This window comes from Neoarius graeffei, chromosome 7 (genome assembly GCF_027579695.1).
Source record: "Neoarius graeffei isolate fNeoGra1 chromosome 7, fNeoGra1.pri, whole genome shotgun sequence".
NCBI classification, from domain to species: Eukaryota; Metazoa; Chordata; class Actinopteri; order Siluriformes; family Ariidae; genus Neoarius; species Neoarius graeffei.
Genome location: NC_083575.1, coordinates 48709151 through 48724454, shown reverse-complemented (window position 1 = coordinate 48724454; position 15304 = coordinate 48709151). Strand labels below are relative to the sequence as shown.

The window sequence follows — 15304 nt, the reverse complement described above, 5'->3', positions numbered from 1 at the left end:
CACATGGAACAGAAACGAAACCAGAAACTTTATTATTTTTTATGTTCCGGAACAGAAACGCTTATTAAAAATAATGGTAACCGGTTAATACCGGTTTTTATTTCGTTCCTCAAAGTTTCTGTAGCCTACAAATAGTCATTCTTCTCCTGCAGAAGTTTCTATGACCCGCTGGGGTTCACTTCCTGTGTGACGTTCGCTGATTGAATGGAGAGAGCGGGAAGGTGGACTACTAGTGAATACTAGGTGAATTACTGAGTGTCTGAGCAAAGAAGAGTCTGAACGATGCAACCTCCCTATTGGCTGTTTGTAAAAATGTATCAGTTGTTGCCCCTCCCACGGGAATCATCGCGGGCTCGAGAGCCGAGACCTGACGAGTTAGTTCGTTGGTAGCAGAACAAAATGTCTGGACACAAATCGGGTTTTCAGAAAAGGAAAGAAAATAAACGGAGGGTCGAAAATACAAAAAAGGAGGCAGAAAATGCAAAACGAGTTTTAAGGTAGGACAAATGGTTACTTTTTAAGGCAGCCCGCCGTGGCTGCAGGCTTTCAGTTGTGTCAGTGAATGGTTACTTTTCTGAGGCAGCCCGCCGTGGCTGCCTGCAGGCTTATTTATTATAGCCTATTTAGTTAAAATAGTTGATATAAAATGTTTATAGTTATGTGATGGTTGTCCTGATTTAGACTGGTGTTTTTTTTTTGGGGGGGGGGTTGCGCGATGTTGCACCCGGGCCCAGATTAGGGCAGAACCGGCCCTGGCTACATTTCAGGTGTAGTTTGTTTTATGTATGTATGTACTTGCATAGATGTGTACTTGGTCTTCCAATATGGCGCCTAACAAAATCTCGCGGCGCGGTGACGTCATGCGGTAGCCCTCTATAGGGCCTGACTAGCCTTCGGTAACACACTAAACGAATTATCTTTCATTTTTGGCACTTTTTCTGTTTGTGTAGATGGGAAGACATACTGAGAATCCAAATCACCAACATTTGAAATAATAATTGTTTTGAATTATTTCTTGTCTTATTTAATGAAGGTTGTAATAGAATTAGCCTACATTTGGCTTAAGCTGGATGAGACAGAGACATAATTTTATAGCCATTTGTTAAACCGCTGACAGGGAACGTAATTAACCGTTCCGGGAACGAAATTTTTTTGTTCTAACCGGTTCGGGAACGTCTATTTAATGGTGGAACCCAAAACCGGAAACGTTAAAATTCCGTTTCTGTTCGGAACGAACCAATAGGAAAAAAATTCCGGTTCAAAGCCCTGGTAAAAACCTTACCTTTCTGTGTAAGCTCTCTCCACCTTTCCTGAAAAAAACAAGTAAGAACATCGACAACGTCGTTCTCAAATTTGAAACGACACATTGAGTTGAAGCATCTGTCCAGTTTCAAAGCATATATGCAAGTCCTCGAGGATCAGAAGGGAAAGGGCAAGAAGATCCCCTGCCAAAATCCCAAAATCCAAGTCACACTGCCTGCAGCCTTCAAGAGTACCACTGTCTCCCAGCAGCAGGTAGATAAACTGATTATTGACTACATTGTGGAAGATTTACAACCACTAAGCAAAGTTGAGAAATCCTCGTTCATCAGACTAGTTTATTAGAAGTTACTGTTAGTTGAAACTGAAAGCATTTGTTTGAAGTCACGTGTAACGTTTTGGTGCAGTGGTTGAGTCAGTGAAGAAATCAAAATATTTTGTCCTTTTTCCATATATAGTATGTACAGTAACTTCCATTTTGTGTGATAGAATATAATATCTATAATATGTGAGTAGTTTTGAGCTAGAATGTAGCATATGATTTTAGTCTTTATTTTCATATCCCGCCTAAAAGTAAAATGAACTGAACTTTGAACTAGTTCAGAATTAAAACTGTGAACTATGAACGTGACCAGTTCACTTTTAACATGTTTGAACTGAACTTGAACTAGTTCAAAAAAAGTGTGAACTTGCACAACACTGTTTAATCCACACGGTGAGTTTTTTCTTGGCCAAGCAGTGTATTTTATTGGCATAGATGCAAGTCAAAAATAACTTCCACTTCTGCCATTCCCTTGACCATTTAGTAGTTATTTAGTGTTTCCAGCACTATGTGCTTTACCTTTTTGGAATTTTGTGGCTATCACTAAATGCAAATGCTGTGTCTGGAACATGTTTTGCACTTTACAGGTGATCAAAATACACATGAGTACAGAAAATCAGCATTTCCAAACTTTTGTATATCTGGTGGAAATTTTTTAGCTTGGTTTGGCTTACACAAACATTTACAGATGTGAATAAAGATCGATAAATGAGGTCCGATTTGAGCACCGGCCATTTCCATCAGAGTTTGACAGACTCAGCACTCTGCAGTAGGTTAGAGTAGAAAGTTGTAAGTTTTAACAATTTCAAGTTTAACCTCCTCAATTCCTCAACAAACCAAGAAAGAGGATGAGCATGATGTTGAGGTGGGTCTTTTATAGACTATGCATATAAAGGTCAGGTTATGGTCATGTGTTGGCAACTTTGCTATTAGTAACTAGCGAATGGGAAAACTCAACTAGTTCTGAAGAAAACTACTTTTTTGCTGCTGAATTAAAGGAAGTAAAACACAGGGGTTCTGCACAGATCAGATGGGAAAAAAATGGCTGGGTGCTCATAGTCTAGTGGTCCAGTCGGTAGTGGTCCTCTGCTGCCCTCTGTAGGAAGAGTTCAGATGTGCACCAAAGGAATCGTAACGTCCCTTTAAAATTAATGTAGGCAACAATAAGCAAGACAGTCGAGATGAGTCTTACACTAGATCTACACTTAATGATTAGTAGCCCATATAGACTGTGTAAGCTACAATACATTCAGTAAGACACAGCCCTCAGTGGGAAGAGAGCAAATGTTTATCAAATAAGGTGGGTAGCCAATTTTTTCCCCTGAAGAATTAATCTCATTCATCTCATTATCTCTAGTCGCTTTATCCTGTTCTACAGGGTCGCAGGCAAGCTGGAGCCTATCCCAGCTGACTACGGGCGAAAGGCGGGGTACACCCTGGACAAGTCGCCAGGTCATCACAGGGCCGACACATAGACACAGACAACCATTCACACTCACATTCACACCTACGCTCAATTTAGAGTCACCAGTTAACCTAACCTGCATGTTTTTGGACTGTGGGGGAAACCGGAGTACCCGGAGGAAACCCACGCGGACACGGGGAGAACATGCAAACTCCGCACAGAAAGGCCCTCGCCGGCCACGGGGCTCGAACCCGGACCTTCCCCCGAAGAATTATGAAGGAAAATTGCTGATTTAAGAAGAAACCTTTATTTGTCACACGTACACTCAAGCACAGACTTAAGCACACAGCGAATTTTAACCTCTGCATTTCACCCATCTGAAGCAGTGAACACACACATCAATCAATCAATCAATCAATATCCTTTACTTAACCAGGTAAAAAAAACTCACCAAGATTAAAATCTCTTTTCCAAGAGTGACCTGGCCAAGAGGGCAGCATAAACAATATTCCAATTAAAAATTATAACAACAGACAAAAATACAAAAAATACACCTGGTGTAACATTACAAGTAAAATAAAATTCATTACAGGCACACACAAGTGAGCAATGAGCACACACACACACAGAGCAGTGGGCAGCTGTGCTACAGCACCCAAGGAGCAGTTGTGGGTTAGGTGCTTTACTCAAAGGCACTTCAGCCGCATGTCTTTGACCTGTGGAGGAAACCCACACAGACAGAACTCGATCTGGGCTCGAACTCAGAACCTTCTTGCTGTGAGGTGACAGTGCTAACCACAACACCACCATGCAGCCTGTTTAATTCTGAGACAAAAACTTTGCCAAAATAGGATTTATGGGTGGCTGATACACATTCAATTATGGACATGGTGTTCATTTAAAAATAACAAGAAAGCAGGAATAAAAAAAAATCCATCCATTATCTGTAGCCGCTTATCCTGTTCTACAGGGTCGCAGGCCAGCTGGAGCCTATCCCAGCTGACTATGGATGAGAGGTGGGGTACACCCTGGACAAGTCATCAGGTCACTGCAGGGCTGACACAGAGACAAACACACTTACATTCATGCTTATGGTCAATTTAGAGCCACCAATTAGCCTAACCTGCATGTCGTTGGGGGAAACCAGAGCACCCGGAGGAAACCTGTGGTAGGTCAGTGGGTTAAACCTGCCGGTTACTGATCTGAAAGTTCGAGTCCCAACACCACCAATCTACACACATCACTTATTTCCCCTAAAAAAATTTTTTGGGGGGGCGGCATGGTGTAGTAGTGGTTAGCACGGTCGCCTCACAGCAAGAAGGTTCTGGGTTCAAGCCCAGCAGGGGCCTTTCTGTGTGGAGTTTGCATGCTCTCCCTGTGGGTTTCCTCCAGGTGCTCTGGTTTCCTCACATGCAGTTAGGTTAACGTGGGGCGGCCTTGGGCTGAAGCGCCCTTGAGTGCTGACGTTGTAGTGTGGCTGCCCACTGCTCTGGGAGTGTGTGTGTGTGTTCACTGCTTCAGATGGGTTAAATGCAGGTGATGAATTTCACTGTGCTTGAAGTGTGCGTACGACAAATAAAGGTTTCTTCTTCACAAGAAGAACATGCAAACTCCACCCTCACCAGCTGCTGGGCTCGAACCCAGGACCTTCTTACTGTAAGGTGACAGTGCTAACCACAACACCACCATGCAGCCTGTTTAATTCTGAGACAAAAACTTTGCCAAAATAGGATTTATGGGTGGCTGATACACATTCAATTATGGACATGGTGTTCATTTAAAAATAACAAGAAAGCAGGAATTTAAAAAAAATCCATCCATTCTCTCTCTCTCTCTCTCATTATCTCTAGCCGCTTTATCCTGTTCTACAGGGTCGCAGGCAAGCTGGAGCCTATCCCAGCTGACTATGGGTAAGAGGTGGGGTACACCCTGGACAAGTCACCAGGTCACTGCAGGGCTGACACAGAGACAAACACACTTACATTCATGCTTATGGTCAATTTAGAGCCACCAATTAGCCTAACCTGCATGTCGTTGGGGGAAACCAGAGCACCCAGAGGAAACCTGTGGTAGGTCAGTGGGTTAAAGCTGCCGGTTACTGATCTGAAAGTTCGAGTCCCAACACCACCAATCTACACACATCACTTATTTCCCCTAAAAATTGCATGGTGGTGTAGTGGTTGGGCGGCACGGTGGTGTAGTGGTTAGCGCTGTCGCCTCACAGCAAGAAGGTCCTGGGTTCGAGCCCCGGGGCCGGCGAGGGCCTTTCTGTGCGGAGTTTGCATGTTCTCCCCGTGTCCGCGTGGGTTTCCTCCGGGTGCTCCGGTTTCCCCCACAGTCCAAAGACATGCAGGTTAGGTTAACTGGTGACTCTAAATTGACCGTAGGTGTGAATGTGAGTGTGAATGGTTGTCTGTGTCTATGTGTCAGCCCTGCGATGACCTGGCGACTTGTCCAGGGTGTACCCCGCCTTTTGCCCGTAGTCAGCTGGGATAGGCTCCAGCTTGCCTGCGACCCTGTAGAAGGATAAAGCGGCTAGAGATAATGGGATGGGATGGGTGTAGTGGTTAGCACGGTCGCCTCACAGCAAGAAGGTTCTGGGTTCAAGCCCAGCAGGGGCCTTTCTGTGTGGAGTTTGCATGCTCTCCCTGTGGGTTTCCTCTGGGTGCTCCAGTTTCCTCACATGCAGTTAGGTTAACGTGGTGTGGCCTTGGGCTGAAGTGCCCTTGAGTGCTGACGTTGTAGTGTGGCTGCCCACTGCTCGGGGAGTGTGTGTGTGTTCACTGCTTCAGATGGGTTAAATGCAGGTGATGAATTTCACTGTGCGTACGAGAAATAAAGGTTTCCTCTTCATGAGGAGAACATGCAAACTCCACCCTCACCAGCTGCTGGGCTCGAACCCAGGACCTTCTTGCTGTGAGGTGACAGTGCTAACCACTACACCACCGAGACAAAAACTTTACCAAAATAGGGTTGGACATGGTGTTTATTTAAAAATAACAAGAAAACAAGATTTTTTTAAGAAAAAAAATCCAGATTTTTAAATTTTAGTATTTTCCCTTCTTTAATGCATTGCGTGAGGGGCTTTTTTAGTCTGTGTTGCCCCTCAGCAGCATCAGGAGCATGATCCTGCCTCCATCGCCGGCACACTGCGACTGGCTCCAGTTTGCGATCCCTTTTTTTTTTTTTTTGAGAAGAAGAGGAGCTCAGCATAAGGGCACAGAACACGGATAAGAGCAAGAATTGCTTGTCGGAGCGTCAAAAGAAATATTTGTCTTTTCTATGTGGCGTTAAGTCAGAGACAACAGGTAAATTCCAGTAAATAATAACAGCAGGTTGGTTAAGAGGGCTGCGATGGAGGGACGAGTTCCACTTTCCGTGTGCAGATGAGCCTCAGCCTGCTCTTACTGTACACGGCAGCGGGCTGCGAAACAAAATGGGGGTTAGTTCGTGGGCGGAGCGGCTTCAAAACCAAACGCTTTGGCCTCTCTACAGCCTGCCGCTTTGATCAACCCGATAGTGGACGGCGTTGTTTGTTATGTAAAGCGGTGAAGTTAATATGCGATGCCTTTTTTGTTGTTGTTGTTGCTCGGCTGTTTATGTGCGCAGATCTGAGCCGAGGCTTTCGTCATGGCGACCACGTAGAGGCTGCAGGCTCGAGGCACTGAGGAGGCGCCTTTTTCTGCAGCACACTCGGTTTTGTCTTTTCTTTTTTAAATTATTACTGTCTTTTTTATTAGAGAGCGGATCCTACAGTGTCAGTGAGCGCGGTGGAAGTGCTGCTTGTTTGCATTTTTAAACAGGCGGTTTTCCTTTAAGCGTCTTCCGCTGCGGTCCTCAGTGCCTGCCTGCTCTCCCAAAGCTCGCGCGGTCGCTGCTCTCCCAAAGCTCGCTGCTTGTTTTTGTAAATTTTCACATCCGGTGCTTTTATTCATACAGAGCTGTTGACCTGTGACGGTAAATAATCTCCAGAGGCCGTGTGTATACAGTGTGAAGCTCAGTGTGAGTGATGTGTTGGCTGTAATGCTATAGCTGACAGGTGATGTATTAGAGCTGAGCTCCTTCTCACCAGCTCACGGCTCTTTTACTGAAAATATTCTTTTAAGAAGGAAAAACATTATATATATATATATATATATCTCTTCCTTTGCCAATCCTTTCCCTGTAACAGGAGGGGAAAAACCCCCACCATAACTCGTGCTGTGAAACTTAACATGACCTTATAATAAAAGGTTGTAGTTATATTCAGTATTTTGTTCATGCTTTGACAGCTTGTATATAACTATTTCAAGTAGGTGCTCATCCAGTGACACTGTGAACCAAAAGAAAGGTAAGATCACCGCTCGTTTTTATTGTGTAAGTTCAGTATAAATTTCACTTTGTGCTCTGACTCTATAAGGCTGCATTTATTGCCTGAGTAAAGTGTCTGGTTATACTGTTTTTTGTTTAAATCAGCATGTCAGCCAGAGGAGGAAAAAAGAAGACCACCAAGCTGTCACGTTCAGCCCGGGCTGGCGTTATCTTTCCTGTAGGGAGGATGATGAGGTACTTACGCACAGGGACTCATAAGTACCGCATCGGTATGGGCGCTCCTGTCTACATGGCAGCTGTCATAGAGTACCTGGCAGGTGAGCGCTAGTACAGTATTATCAATAAGTAAATGTGTCCAAAATTTTGAAATTGGTTTATATCTTCTTCTTTTGGCTGCTCCCGATTAGGGGTCGCCACGGCAGATCTTTCGTCTCCGTTGCTCCCTGTCTTCCACATCCTTCTCTACCACATTCATGTCCTCTCTCGCCACATCCATGTATCTCTTCTTTGGCCTTCCTCGTTTCCATTTGCCTGGCAGCTCCATCCTCAACATTCTCCTTCCAGCATGCTCTGCATCATTTTTATATATGCCCTGCAATGACCTGGCGACTTGTCCAGGGTGTACCCCACCTCTCATCCATAGTCAGCTGGGATAGGCTCCAGCTTGCCTGCAACCCTGTAGAACAGGATAAGCAGCTACAGATAATGGATGGATATATATATATATATATATATATATATATATATATATATATATATATACAGGGTGTCTCAAAAAAATGTACTCACACTTTGAATGACAAGAAAACCTTTATTTATGAACATAGAGTGAAATGGAATAGCTTCGAATACAGAAGACAAATGTAATTGAAGAATCATGTTCACAAATGTTCAAATTGATGACCATTATTGTCCAGACAACGCTGATAACGCGCACCAAGGGATTCGCAAACGTCACGAAACAGGTCATTAGGAATATCGAGACATTGTCTTTCAATTTCCAATTTCAATGCATCAATTGTTCTTGGTTTGGTGCGATAATTTCCTGCCATGCTGTGATTAATTAATTACACCTGCAACACAAAAAAGGCAGCATGTTAGGGACAGTTAAAGTGTGAGTACATTTTTTTGAGACACCCTGTGTGTGTGTATATATATATATATATATATATATATATATATATATATATATATATATATATATATATATGAGAGAGGATATTACACGGTCGCACGAAGATATGAAGTTTATCTGCGAGTGGTGAATATTTTCAACACCGAGAAGATAAACATCATCTCTTCAAGCCAATGTGTGATTTCCTTTTTATTATATAGACACAAACACATTTATCAAAACAATTCATCGATTTCCTCACAAGTAACATAGAGATTTATGTGTAAATGTGGAATAAAATTGCCAAATCAAAACGTGCTACGTTGGTTGACTCTTGCCCAAAAAGACTGAGTGCTATATTACAAGGAAAATGTGTTTTCATTTCAGTTTTGTTGATTGCTATATCACATTAACAGTGGAAAAATACCTGACATGATGTTTCTTGGTTTCAGTTTTTACATCACAAACCTGTAATTTTCACAGGGGTGTGTTGACTTTTACATCCACTGTACATATAATGCAATTAGTTGCTGGGTGTGTTAAGAGATGAATGTAAATGCTTTTTATTATTTCTATTATTTCCACGTTTAGCTGAAATTTTGGAACTAGCTGGTAATGCGGCCAGAGACAACAAGAAAGGACGAATTACTCCACGGCACATCAAGTTAGCAGTTGCTAACGATGAAGAGCTGAACCAGGTACAGTACACCTTCGAAGAAATTGTCTTAACTTTGGCCACAACTTACATCCTCCCTCCTGTTTTAGGAAGGTGAAAGCAGTGTTTGTTTACTGCAATGCCAAGTAATTAGTTTCATTCCACAGATGTGAATGAAATATTCGCTTATTAACTGAATGTCATTCTATTCCATAAAGTAACAGTTAATAGAATACATAGAACTTTGATAGCTCATATATAGCAATAACACCTTAACAAAAGGGTTAAAATTTTCTTATTTATTGCCTTGTGTCCAGGACCTTAAATGAAACAAGTGTCATTAGCTTGTTCTTAATCACAGTAATGTTGTATGCATACACAGATAAATAATAGGTGTGATTAAAACAATAGCACTAATCCAGCTTAGTTTTTTTTTTTTTTAAGTCACATACTTTTCAAGATAAGATATAGCTTGTATTTTGATGTGGTTTTGTGCAGCTGCTCAGAGGGGTTACCATATCAAACGGTGGCGTCCTGCCCCGTATCCACCCTGAGCTGCTCTCCAAGAAGAGAGGAGGAAGAGTGAAGGTGGACTCGCAGATGACAGCGCCAGAGAAGACAGACAAAGACGTCAAGAGCAGCAAGAGGTCCAAAAAGAGCCGAGGAAAACCAGGCCGTAAACCAAGGGTCAGTTCAGCTAACTTATCTCAGCAAGTCTATCTATACACAGTCACGCTGGTGGTTTTGTGATTTCAAGAAACACTTTTATATCACATCATTCCATTTCTTTATGACATATGTTGCATTTTGTACAGAAGATGCTTATTTTGTTTACTTTGTCTGTTTGCAGAAGAGTGCAGAGAATGACAAAGACGGAACCAACAGCACAATGGAGGACGGGCCTGGAGAAGGATTCACCGTTCTCGCAGCAAAGAGTTTGTTCCTTGGGCAAAAGGTATTCATTTGACAGTGTACATAACTGTCATTTACTCGGCCATTAACAATGTAATGTAAACAGGTGCTTGCAAAAGTATTCAGCCCCTCTGGAATTGATCAGATTTGTCTGAATAGTAAATGATAAATATATAGTCTTTCTGTCGGAATTTTTATTGGAAACTCGTGTTCTCTGACAGTGAATTTTCGAAGTATTTTAAAGAAACAGCCCCCAGGTTCCAGAAGCTCTAAAAGAAAGATTCCATCTCAATGAGGATAGAATTAACTTATAATTGGCCTTCACCTGTGAAATATTAAAATGACTTCAGTTGAACTCTCATGGAAGAAATTGTCAGTCAGAAGGCAAAAGAAGACTGAGGAGCATTCTAAGGATATTAAAGATTAGGTAATAGAATTTAGTAACTTAGGAATCGGGTGTAAAGTTATGTCTCCGAGGTTGCATATCTCCTTAAACACTGTTGGATCAATAGTGAGGAAGTGGAAGCAAACTCACACCACCCAAGCACCATTGAGACAAGGCCATGACTGAAAACCTGAGTCACAGTCACTCTGAAGGAGTTACAGAGAAGAGTGGAGGTGCAGCAGACAACCATTTCAAGATAGCTGTGTAATTGCAAACTGAGGGTGACTAGAAAAGAACTGTTACTCAAGAAAAGCCGTGTGACAGCATGATGGAGAAGATGCGTGTTTTTTTTGGGGGGGTGGGCGGGTGATAAAACCAAGTTTGAGAGATTGTATTTAGGCAACATCATCCCTTCAATAAAATATATTAAAGGCAGCATCATGCTCTGGGGATGCTTTTCATTCATGGAACCTGGGCTTCTTGTCAAATTGAAGGGAGGAAGGATGGAGCAAAATACAAGGGGAGAGTCTGCTTCAGTTTGCTTTAAAAAAAATTATATTTTTATTATTATTTAAATTAGTTTTGGAGAAGTTTCACCTTTCAGCAGGACAATAGTCCCAAACACAAGGCCAAAGCAACACAGTGGTTAAAAACAACCAAGCCAGAGTCTGAAACCCAATAAGAACCTGTGGCACTGTTTTAAACTTGCAGTCAGAAAACATCCAACCAACCTGGAGCAAATCTGCCAGGAAGAATGGGTAAAAATCACTCTCAAACAGTGTGCAAAGCTGGTAGCAACTTACCCCACGAGACTTAAAACTGTTACTGCAGCAAAAGGTGATTATACTGGTATGAAGGGGTAGAATACTTATACAAGCAGTATTTTTCAGTATTACATTTTTTAAGCTTTGAATATTAATATATCAGAATATTGATATACTGGTAGAATGTTTACGCCATTCGTCATCTGTTTCAGCTGTCTCTTGCAGAGAGTGACATCAGCAGAATTGGAACCATCAAAGTGGAGGGAATTATTAATCCCACAAATGCAGAGATTGATCTGAAGGATGGAATTGGTAAGTAGACAACAGCATGACGCAGAGGTGCCAACATTTACAGTTTAGCTGTTGCTCATTTTTGACCCCTTGTTATGGCGATATGGGGGCGACTTAAAAACTACGCTCTTCTGCTTTCTCAGCTAAAGCAGCGGTTATTCCAGCAAAGAAAAAAATCCACCCAGTAGAAAAGCCAGTTCACTAAAAGAGAAAGACAGACACACACACGCTTCTGTTTCGCACCAACTTTTTCTAGGTGAACTTTGACCTGTGAATTCATGAATGTCGGAAAGCCAATAGAAAATAAGAAGGAGGGATTGCAATCTCACCGGAGGAGCTGCTTTTTATTAAATAGTGATCACACCAGACTGTGATCAAACCTTGGCACATATTGGGGGGGAAAACAAAAACATTTGCCATCTTGTGCTTGGTCATACACTAGGAACAGTGTAGCTCACAGTAAATTCTAATTCCTGTTTGATTTATGTATGTATGTATGCTTTGTGTCATGTTTCTCTATGATGTGACACAGGTTATGCACTGGAGAAGGCTGGAGGGAAAGATTTCCTGGAAGCTGTAAAAGAACTGCGAAAAACACAAGGCCCCTTGGAGGTTGCATCAGGTAGAATTCACACACTAATGCAGAGGGAGTGGGAGTACACTGTCTATTTTTATTTCCCATCTATTGTTTCCTTTTTGCAAACTGTTGTGAGCCCTGACTTTTTTGCTTTCTCCATCGCAGTTGCAGTTAGCCAGGCCAGTGGGATGGCAGCACGTTTCATCATCCACTGCAATGTCCCTCAGTGGGGCTCCGAGAAATGTGAGGATCAGCTGGAGAAGACAGTTAAGAACTGTCTGTCTGCTGCAGAGGAGAAAAAGCTCAGATCTGTGGCCTTCCCTTCTCTACCTACAGGAAGGTGAATCTTTATACAACACAAATGAAATTAATATAATAATGTAATGTAATATAAACAAACTAGAGCACTTTTGATTTTTTTAAGATTGGTCAGAAGGTGTTGATGATTTTTATATAACAGCAGCTCTAATATTAGTGCAAGCTGAGATTCAAATCACAGGTTTTTATTAATGCGCTCATTCTGACGTTAACGTTTGTATCATCTGTATTAACATTTCTATTTCTGTACTTATTCACAGGGATTGTTTGGCAGACGTCCCTCATAATCTAAGCCTAATAATAAATTTTAAAGAATGTCATTTAACAAACAAAAGTGTATATGATTGATGTTTATTTAGCTTTTTGTTGTTGTTTTGAGGAATCTGCAGTGCCAGCACTTTTTAACAGCGGTTAAATCAGAGTTAGAGGTAAAGCTGTACTTTTAAAGAGCAACTGCACGCTTGAATATCTTTTCTGAACTGTAAACTAAATGACCTGAATTTACTGTGATGAAACACATCAATGTTGGTGTTAATACTTGATAAAATTACCATTTTTATACAAATCAGTCTTTTATGAGGCTGAAAATGGTCCAAAATTTCATTTACTGGTTTAAATCATCCTGAACCTTGCAAGGTCGATGCTCATACAGAGTCAATCATTTGGGACTTATCAGCACTACCAGGCAAAACTTTGGACACCTTCTAATTCAATTTTTTTTCTTTATTTTTATTCATTAAGACATGAAGTGTATTTTAAAGTAATGATGGATGTCGTTTCTCTTTAGTTAAGCCGTTCTTGATATGTGGAATAGGGTTATTTACTGTATTTATTTACTATTTGATCCCAAATGTATTAAGGCGGCAAGAAATTGCACTAATTCACTTTTGACGAGGCACAGTTGTTAATTGAAAAGCATTCCAGGTGACTACCTCATGAAGCTGGTTAAGATAATGCCAATAGTGTGTAAAGTGTCAAGGTAAACAGTGGCTACTTTGAAGACGCCAAGATATGAAACATTTTGGGGGTTTTTAACATTTTGTTTAACACAATAAATGGTCATAATATTCCATGTGTTATTTCATAGTTTTGATGTCTTCAGTATTGTTCAATGTAGAAAGTGTCAAAATACAGAAGAACCTATGAACAAGCAGGCGTGTCCAATCTTTTGACTGGTACTGCATGTCATAAAGTTAATTTTCAAAAATTGAACGTTAACAGCCTTGAATCAGACGTGGGCAGCCCAATTCCCCATCCTGCCCTTGAGTGGGAGTCTGTGAAACAGTGTTCAGTCTCAAATGCTGATTGAGACTAATTATTCTCAGGAGTTTACACTACCTCACCCCCTCATGCACTTTTTAGCGGTTTTCAATATTACGCAGTGGGTGAAGTCACTAAGTTTTCTGCCACATGAGAGTCAGGATAGAGGACATTGTGTTTTGCAGTTCTCACTAACATGACAAACTGCAGCTTTTTATATTATTAACTTCAAATGAGAGAAAAAGGAGAGGCTGGGGAGGGAACAACTGCTATAATGTCAGGGAGGAGAGTTAATATAAAACATTTAATGCAACTATAAATAGATAAATTGTACAATTCAAAGCACAGTCACACCCCCCAGTCATTATTAACAGCATACCCATAGTGCTTTATTCCTTATATAATACTTTTTTATTCCCAGTACAGGTGTTAATTTACAAAAAATATAAGCTATAGGCAAATAGAACAAAAAATTAAACCATATAAATATTATCTTTAACACTCATTTAGAGTTAGCCAAGTTCATTTGTTCAAGCTTGTTTTAATGTTCCATGTTGTATGAAAGCTTTTAATCAGTTTTTTCTTTTTCCAGCTCCTGTGTAGTTTCTGATACATAAAAAGTGATTATTAAATGCACATCATAAGGGAAGAAACTACTTGACAATACCATGATTAAAGAACTTGGTGTTCAGTATTTTGCTCATAAGGACATGGTATATGGTCCGTCTCACATTCCAGCATGACTTTGGTCATAACCCTCATTTCCTGTATTTATCATTTGAAAAGAAACAAGTCAAGATGTCACCGTTTGATGTGGTCATCTCTGTTTAAAGCAACATGTGATATTCATAAACAAATGACTCAGTTGGTCTTTTAGCAAAGTTCTCTTTCAATCTTTTCCAGAAACGGTTTCCCAAAGCAAACTGCAGCCCAGCTGATACTGAAGGCCATTTCAAACCATTTTGTTTCAGCAACCACATCTTCACTGAAGAACATTTACTTTGTGATGTTTGACAGTGAGAGCATTGGGATTTATCTGCAGGAAATGACCAAGATGGATGTCAAGTGATGATTGCGCAATGGCCTCTTTGTTGGTAGCTTGCATAGCTTGGATGCTAGTCTGTTTTATCGAGTTCTGTGTAGGCCATTTTTTTATGGAAAACTGAACTGACAGATGTTAGCATCCAGGCTAACAGCAGAATTTCGGCTCGTTTTCCAGCTGACGTGCTGTTTGATTAAAAGATGCTGTAGTTATTTGGGTTTCAGAACAAATTTGGAAGGTATATAAAAAAGGGTATTTGTGAGTGACGTACTATATGCGTTTATGTTACACTGTTACCTTCATGACACTCATTTAGAGTAGGCCAAGTTCGTTTGTTCCATTTTTGTTCTTAGACTGAGCTTGTTTTAACATTCCATGTTGTATAAAGACTTTTAATCACTGTTTTTTCAGCTAGAGTTCCTGTGTAGTTTCTGATACAGTTAGTTTATTAAGGGGAAAAAAAATGTGTTCGTCGTTTTGATTTGAAATAAAACAGATGTTTTACACTGTACATCAGGCTCATGTTTTCAAGCAGTTGTGTTTCTGGTTTGCAACAGAAGAGTTGGTTATAATCCAGTTCATTACATTTTCAACATGCATCATATTCAGCTTGCTTCATGACTAATACTAATGTGCAGGTCATGTTCAACAACACCTGTGCAACGATCCAAAGACAAGATCATTAGAA

The 15304-nt window shown here is 41.0% G+C and overlaps 1 protein-coding gene across 4 annotated transcripts; it reads left to right on the top strand.

Moving 5' to 3' along the window:
- Window positions 1–6158: 6158 nt before the first annotated feature.
- LOC132889407 (core histone macro-H2A.2) lies at window positions 6159–15127 on the top strand. Of its 4 annotated transcripts, none has more exons than XM_060925865.1 (10): window positions 6159–6295; window positions 7283–7317; window positions 7443–7615; window positions 9004–9110; window positions 9566–9754; window positions 9918–10022; window positions 11341–11440; window positions 11952–12041; window positions 12162–12336; window positions 14478–15127. In XM_060925865.1, the coding sequence occupies exons 3-10, from the start codon at window positions 7444–7446 to the stop codon at window positions 14641–14643; spliced, it is 1104 nt and encodes a 367-aa protein (XP_060781848.1). In that variant the 5' UTR covers window positions 6159–6295; window positions 7283–7317; window position 7443; the 3' UTR covers window positions 14644–15127. The 4 variants fall into 4 exon arrangements, with proteins under 4 accessions (XP_060781848.1, XP_060781846.1, XP_060781847.1 ...); XM_060925863.1 differs by having other exon boundaries at window positions 7280–7317; XM_060925864.1 differs by having other exon boundaries at window positions 7259–7317.
- Window positions 15128–15304: the final 177 nt, after the last annotated feature.